The sequence below is a fragment of the Geospiza fortis genome, unplaced genomic scaffold (assembly GCF_000277835.1).
Source record: "Geospiza fortis unplaced genomic scaffold, GeoFor_1.0 scaffold772, whole genome shotgun sequence".
NCBI lineage: Eukaryota > Metazoa > Chordata > Aves > Passeriformes > Thraupidae > Geospiza > Geospiza fortis.
Genome location: NW_005054670.1, coordinates 56,837 through 65,224, shown reverse-complemented (window position 1 = coordinate 65,224; position 8,388 = coordinate 56,837). Strand labels below are relative to the sequence as shown.

The 8,388-nt window shown below is 41.8% G+C and overlaps 1 protein-coding gene across 1 annotated transcript in view; it reads left to right on the top strand.

Moving 5' to 3' along the window:
• Positions 1-8,388, top strand: part of MEGF10 (multiple EGF like domains 10) — a 66,998-nt gene that overhangs the window by 15,458 nt on the left and 43,152 nt on the right. Inside the window, exons 5-6 of the mRNA XM_005430705.3 lie at positions 5,993-6,239; positions 6,751-6,871. Of these exons, the coding sequence (XP_005430762.1) occupies positions 5,993-6,239; positions 6,751-6,871 (368 nt within the window). The remainder of the gene's footprint in view (positions 1-5,992; positions 6,240-6,750; positions 6,872-8,388) is intronic.

The window sequence follows — 8,388 nt, the reverse complement described above, 5'->3', positions numbered from 1 at the left end:
GATGGGAAAATTATTATCTGTTTCCTACCCTGCAGAATTATCCTAAGGGAAACAAGAGCAATCCATTTAGATCTGCAGATGGAAATAGCAGAGAGTAGTTTCAAGAGCACTCTCTAAACTTTCCAGTAGGTGTTATGTGAGTATGATCAGTGATAACATCCATATTTTTGTCTTTTTTTTCCTTACAAAATCAACGGATTTCCCTTCTGTTAGCTCTTGGAAGTCACACCTTGGGGCATGCCCAGGGATTAGCAATCTTGTTTGTAGTAAAGAGACTCCCAGTGGAGTGCTCCTTTGGATAAATCAAAGTTTTCTCAATATTGTTCTTTTTTTACTCACACTGTCTATGGTTGGCCATCTGTGACGGAAGGGAAGAACAGGGAAGGATGTTGAAGCTGTGGGCAGCTCCAGTTTGTTTTACATGCTGAAACAAGGGAAATCACCTTTCCCTTACTAAAAGCTGTAATTGCTTGAAACTTTCTGAAGGATCTGTGTTGGAAGTTTTGAGGGCAGAGAGACAGGAATATGTATTTGTGCCAGTGTTAGGTTACTTTAAATTTATACTTCACAATATTGCATTCCAAGGGAGGGAGTATTTACTCCCTGCTGTCTGTGGTGGGGAGTTTTGTTTTCAGTTTTTTTAAAAGGCCATAAAAATACATAAGCCTAATGAAGTGATAAGAATCTCCTCTGTTTTCAAACAGTGGTATGTATTTCCAGGAACACACTGCAATGTGTCTTGTGGAAAGATGGGTAAGATAGACTAAAATCTCATTTAGTTGTCTTGGTACTACATATGAGAGACCTGCAAGAAACTGACAGCAAGGGCTGTAAATCTTAGTTTTGCTGTAGTTCTTCTCCCTCCCCAATGGTAGAAAAAGAAGTGATCTTTAAACATAGCATTGCAATAAACATTGTCTGGCTTGACTATGAAATTATAAGAGGTCTTTCTTCTGAACTGTTCTTTGGCTTGATCTGATAGCCTTATTTGTGTACTATAGGTCAGCCTTTAGAGAAGTGCAGAGTTTTAGGTGATCAAGGTGGGTTTATCAGGATGAACTGGGAATTGTTTGAAGTTTTTTTGTTGCCCTTTAATGAAATCAACATTTTTAAGAAGCAGGAAAAAACCTTACAAGCATGTGACCATATTTAGTTAAAAGTGTTTTTTGTTTATAAAGACCAATAAAGTAGTTGCCAAATTCTACCCATGTGTTCCAGATTGTTAGGAAAAAATCATCTACAAAGATAAATTAAAATATCAGAGCTCCAGACACCCCAGTTTGTAAATTACAAAAACCGTTTGCACAAAACCACATTTAACCCAGCACAATAACAATGTGCATTACAGTTATTTTACAAGGAAATCATTTGCTATGCAGGACAACTTTACGTCTTCAAAGATGCTACAAAAGGCCCCAGATTGGTAGCAGTTTCCATCACAGTTTTCATTTTTTTCTCAAAGATTGTTCTTTTACCATTGACTCCTTAAGCGTCTCCCTATTTCTCGAATCACTTGGCCCTCAGTGTCAGCAAGAATTTTTATTCTGGTAGACCTGCATAGTCTTGGAGATTCTTACCACAGTGCTCATGTTAAATAGAATTTATGCAATGCAGTGCTCTTATTCCAATTCCTGCTTTTGCTCAACAAAGCAGAGAGCAAAGTTCTCCTTTGGTGTCTGTGGCATTGTGTGATGTGCACAGTGCATACTGTGGTGACAAAAAAAAAGATATTCCCAGATGAATATTAAAAGGAAAATATTATAAGAGGATGTGACATTAATACCGCAGTGTTAAAAGTGGTGTTTATGTGTATTTTGTTTTTTCCCCTACAGCATAAGGTGAAGGCAGAAAGGACCCTGTGAATCTGATACAAAAGCTGACAGAGAGACTAACTAATTCTTCTGTTTAAAACATAAAAAATACCTGAGGGTGAATATAATGTGTGAAAGGCAATGAGCGCCTTTTGTAAAGCAGGTGTTCTGTGTAAGACAGAGCAACAATAAGCCAGTTCTCTAGGATCAACACAGAAAATTAATACTGGTTTCCTGGCTGGGTTTGGCACCTCTGAGTGGTTCAGGCTTTGACTGGGGCTGAGATACACCAGCCCTGTGCTGAAATAAATCTGAACATTCCCTTGTCTCTGTGCTTTGCTCCCCTTTCCCCTTTTGCTGACAGAGATGGTATCACAGCTCTGCATCTGTTAGAAAATCGGTGTATGAGGATTTTGCAGGTGCCCGCTTGTGGTGTGTGCCTGTGACCTGGGTGCAGCCAGCACAGCTCTGCTCATTAAACTACTGCTGACACTCTGTAACATGGCAATAGTCATTAACCAACTCCAGGAATATCCAATTCCACCAAATTAGCAGATATATGTGACTTTCAGACCAGCTTTCTCAGCGTCTGAATCCTAGAACTAGTCTGATGTAATAATTGTATAAAAGTAATCCAGACTTGCCACAGGAAATATTTCTACCTTTTGCCTTTTTTTGTAGTAATAAACTGAGCATCAGTTTCTGACAAATCACTCTGATTTCCTATGGAGAATTTTATTGATGATCAGTCAGGGGAAATAGAGGTAAAAAGACCTGATTTATCCATCTCATTCAGTATTATTATTTATTCCCCTTAATCCTGCACATTTCTCCACAGTTCTGCACATAAGTCACAGGTGGATGGAAAGCTGGTGACAGACCTTGTGTGAAGGGTTGTGGCAAAACTGCACCGTGCTGGGGCCACCACTGGAATGTAATGAAAGATTGAAAAGTCAATGTTTGTTATTCACCTGATCATTGCCGGGAGAGTGGTCCTGAGGCTGGGTGTTTGCCAGCCATAGGATGTGCTTTTATTTTAATGATTTCCTGCAAACATAGTGAGAAGGTCATGCCAGGAAACTAATTAATGGTTATGCACTGGGCAGTGCATCCTGCCCAAGTGAGGCTGGGTGCTGGATGAAGGGGCAGATGCTTGGTAGGAGCAGTTGCTGGGCCCTGTGGCTCTCAGACTCGTTGCACTGAGTGTTCAGGAAGCTGCAAAAATATTGCTGGCTGCACCAAATACCCCATTCCCAGCAGCTGGTGAAAGAACACCACCTCTCACTTACCAGCCAAGAATAAATCTCTTGCCAGTCCCTTCTTTGTAGCAAGGGCATGTTCTGGCTGCCTCCATCCTTGCCTGAGCTCTGCCCTGGAACAGTTGTGGTGTAGCAATCAGTCTGAATTCTGCTGTTTATCAGATGTGTCTGGAGAGGGCCTTTTGGGTTTTGGTTGTTTTTTAAAAAAATAAATTATTACTATTACTTGTTTTATTTATTAATTAATATTTCCATGGGGAATGGCAACATTTGAAATTTTGCCTGAAATGAAGACTTTCATCTGAATGTAGACTAATGTGTTAAAAATATATATATATATAAAAATTTAGGGGTTTCTGCTCTGTCATGATAGAACCCATGACTGTCTCAGGCGTCTTGACAGCCATACAGGTATTTTTTATACCCAAAATAGCTAGTTTCCTGCCCGGTTGAGCAGGAGGATTACATGTTCTACTCTATACAGACATGTTGAAAATGTTTAAAGTTATCATGGGGCAAAAGGCAATTTGAGAGATGCAGTGTGCTGTTGGCAGCAGTGTTTCACAGAGCTGTTGTAGGCCTGTTGTTTGTCCGCAGCAAACCCCACACATCTTTAAGGACAGAAGCCAGTAATAAGATGGGCAGTTGTCCTTACAGCCCAGCAGCGTTGCTGGATGTTTATAATACATAACACCGCTTTCTGTTGCTCTCTGTTTTATTGTGTGTAAGTGCTCACAGTATCTCCATTTATGGATGCATGTTCTAGTGACCTATACGGGGGGAAAACCAACCTTAAGGAGTGGATTCTTGAAAAGACCCTAATTCCTTTTTGTTAGTGTAGCCTGGGTGAACAGCTCTTACAGCTGAATAATTCCTACCCCGAGGAGCATTCTTGAATTACTTTGCATTAGTCTAGGAAAGTGTGGCTGTTCTCTGCCTGGCTTTTTTGCCCCAGGAGAAGACTGGGAGAACAATGGTTGTCAGTCTCCAAGAGGAGAGCCTGGGCTTACAGTCGCTGCAATTGAAGCTTTCCCATTGTGCTGCTGTTATCAACAGAACATAAAAATAAAATCAGATCATTTGACCATATGATTAACACATTCCTGTTGAACTCCAGGTGACCCTAATCTCCTGGCTCTTTACAGAACCTCCTGTGTTTCTTAGGATAAAATTTCTTCCTTAACATTGAGTTCTTCTTTTGATGCTGAAATACCCTCTGAATGGTTTGCTTATAGGGCTTTAATGGGATGCATTGGGGCAGACAAGAAAAGATGGATTTGAGTGATCATAAAGACGCATTGGATAATCAAATTTGTAACATCCAGATGAAGTTTAACCACATACTTGTTAATTTCCTATTGCTTGGTGAAGTGCTTCTTGTGTTTTCTTTTGCCCTGTCAGTATATTTGAAGATTGCAAAGGAAATATTTGCAATTACATGAACAAGTAGGAATTCTTTGATTTGCCCAAAATCATAAGTCTACCCTGAGCAAGCTTTGCAACTTCCTTGTGGGATTAAGAGAGTTGTTGGTGGATTTTGACTACATTTTTTAAGTTAGCTAGGCTTCCCTCTGTAAAGGGAAGCTCATGGCTTGATGGCGGAGAGTTATAGTGAAGTGTCACAGACATGTTTTATGGAAAATCCTTTCCTTAGGATTTTTCCTCCTGAGAAGCTGAAAGGCCTCAGGAACAAAATGTAAGCATTGATTATCTGCTGCTGTGGAATGCAACAGGTGGATCTGTCATTGGTCTCATGTGGTTGTTTCTAATTAATGGCCAATCACATTCAGCTGGCTTGGACTCGCTGTCTGAGACACAAGCTTTTGTTATCATTCTTTATTATTCTATTCTTAGCTAGCCTTCTGATGAAATCCTTTCTTCTAATCTTTTAGTATAGTTTTAATATGATATATATCATAAAATAATAAATCAAGCCTTCTGAAACATGGAGTCAGATCCTCGTCTCTTCCCTCATCCTCGGACCCCTGTGAACACTGTCACAGTGAAGAGCTTTGAGAATTAAGAGATTTGAACTTGTATTTAGTTTTCAGCCTCGTGTTTATAATGTTGGCTTTTCTCGAGAAGAATAAATTGCATAAATCACAGAAACAAAGTCTGATCTGCCTGCCACAATCCTTAAGTCTTGGGTAAATGGTTGTTAATTGCTGCCCCGAGATGTGCAGGATGTCTCTGTTTCAGCCCGTGCGGCTGAAGACCAAGTCAGAGCTCTTCACTTTTCGGTCTTGAGGTTATTTATTAATTCTTATCTATAAAATTTTCTTTCTGCCCAGCTGACGTCTGCTTAGCAAGGCAGCCACAGGCACTCTGACTGCCCCTGAGGCGGTGTTGTCTTTTTATACTACAAACTGCTTACAACATATTTACAATTACTTTCCAATACCTATCACCTATGTTAGACAGGTTCTACTCTAAACCAATCCCAAAATGCCAACATCACTGCAGAAAATGCAGAACAAGAACAAGAAGAAGAACAAAAAGAAGAAGAAGAACAAAAAGAAGAAGAAGAAGAAAGGCTAGACATGCCCAGATTCCTCCATCTTGTCCCCATAACCCCCATACCAAAAATCCTAAAATTCCACATTTTCACCCTGTGATAATTTTATTATTACACCATTCAAACCTCTGTGACTTTCATGTCCTCATGCAAAGCTGGTAACTTGCTCCACGGGTCATAATCAAACCCATAGGTTTTCTGGGCTGCATGCCAGGGTCTCTGAGCCCCCCAGTGGGGACCTCAGCAACTCTGGACACCCGGAGGGATGTACTGAGTTCCGACACTTAAGGACCAAGAAGTAGAAACCATTCCCCTTCCATAACTTCTTTCTTATTGCTGCCCAGCCAACTCACTGCACTGTCACCACAAAAACTCGTTCTAAAACTTTTCTCCCTCTGCCTGTTTAGCGTGCGACAGCGACCACTGGGGACCTCACTGCAGCAGCCGCTGCCAGTGCAAGAACGGGGCCCTGTGCAACCCCATCACGGGGGCCTGCCACTGCTCTGCAGGCTTCAAGGGCTGGCGCTGCGAGGAGCGCTGCGACCCCGGCTCCTACGGCAACGACTGCCACCAGAAGTGCCAGTGCCAGAACAGAGCCGCCTGCGACCACGTCACCGGCGAGTGCCGGTGTCCCCCCGGATACACCGGCGCCTTGTAAGCAGTGCCCGTGTTGTGGGTTTTTTTGGGGTGTTGGAGAGTTTAGATTCCATTTAGATTCTCCATTCTGAGCTGGGAGGTTTGGGCAAAGCCATGTTGCAGGGTGCGTTTAGGTGTGCGGCCAAGAGGAAAAAAACCCTTGATCCAGATGGGTAAAAACGCACAAACAGGAGCAGCAGAGGGTTCTTTGTGGCTGTCAGTCGGGCCACAGGTTTGGGAAATGGCATTGAATTATGGAGTTGTTTGGCCTTGGTCATTCCAGACCTGTGTGAGCAGCAGGGAATGAGTGCCAAACTGTGTGTAAAGAGGTGCCTTGGGAAGGAGTAATTCCTAGAATGCCAGGTCTGTTTCCTTAGATCCGTTGTGTGGGTGCCGCACAACGCTCGGGGCGCATCTCTCTGCTCTGTGCTCCGCGCTTTTTGGCTGGAAGAGCTGATGATGATAGCACTGGAAACAAAGCTGGGGCCTGTGGTAACGGGTGTCTGTGCTGTCCCCACCCTGTGCACAGCTGTGAGGACCTGTGTCCCCCCGGGAAGCACGGCCCACAGTGCGAGGAGAGGTGCCCGTGCCAGAACGGAGGCGTCTGTCACCACATCACCGGGGAGTGCTCCTGCCCGCCGGGATGGATGGTAAAAAAAATCCTCCCTGAAACCCCCACAGCCCCCCCAGAACTTCCATATTTGTACATCTCGACAGGGGGAAAAAAAAACAGGGTAGCAAACGAGGATAGCAAATGTGGTCTGCTTGTAGCCAGGAGTAATGAGAAACATATTTTAGCATAGGGGACTGAAATAAAATGCTTGCGAAACCATCTGTTACCGAAAACGCTCCAGTTCTGCACTGCCTTTTTAACTGTATCAGATTCTGGGAAGCAAAAGACATGAATTGTGATGTGACAAGGCAATATCCTTTAGATCTTGCCTGGGAGTCTTTGGTTTCTGTTTGTAGGTTGATATTACAGGGAGATGACATCATTTTGTTTATTAATAGTGCAGTTTATGCCTGTTTTTTATGTCCAATGTGCAAGGAAAAAAGCCCAAAACCTCTGCTAGTGTGTTCACTGTTGGGGAGGAGATGGGACATCAGATCTTTGACATTATCTTTAGGCTTCCTTCCCTTTTATCAAAGGGTAGGGAATTAAGACCTGACCTTGCAACTGCAAATTACCTTCACTTGCTATCAAGCTGCCTGCTCTGAGTTGGAAAATAATGCAATTTGAAGGTGATCAAGGCTCAAATAAATTCTTTAAGTGCATTTGCTGATAATATTGATCATGAGCATTTGACAATACTTTCCATTTGAATGTTTCTTTTGTGTGAAAATTCATATTTACTGATAATTTAATTACATATTATATTATACTGAGAATAAGCTGTGGCAGAGGCCAGTTTTTCTCCAAGTAGAGAGCATGCTGTAAAATACAATCTCTGGTTGTGAGATTCAGTAGTGCACCTGACTACCCAGCTTGGAATATGGCCATTTTTACTTTCTATTGCATTTCATGCTAGAAGAGCAAAATTATTGGTCATGGAATACAAATGTTTGCATAAATTCTTGACTCCCCTTTATCTGCCTAAACAGAGCTACTAAAAATGAAGCAGTGAGGAAAACTTGATACTCCTAGTGTGTGTGTTAATTAATACATGACTGTTTAGACCTTTGACTAATTTTCCATTCCAAGTAATTATTTAAGTATAAGTTTTCATTTTAGAAGTTTCAGTTTCGTGAAACACTGTTTTGTCAGTGTAACCTTTTTTTTTTTTTGCTTTTTTTTTGTAGGGGAGGTAAGGTAGCCAGGTGCAAATTCTGCGGTGTCTTACATTAGATGAAATACCTGGGTGTCTTTTGTCTGATGAATTGCCTGTAAATACCTTTTTCTTGAAATGGTTTCTTAAAAGTCTTGGGTTCTGATGTTTCCCTCACCACCCAGGTGCAATTAATTCCAAGGATGTAAAAGGCAGTGCAGAAATTCAAAACCCAATGAAAGGAGCAATCATGCTACTTAAGCTTTTAGGATGTGCTGCTTTAAGTGAAATTGCAAACAGCTTTTTCATTCATCAAAAAAAAACCCAAAAACTTACCATAAAGTAGAATAATTGGGGCATTAGAGCAGCTGCTGATTCTTACACCTCTATTCACTGGAGGG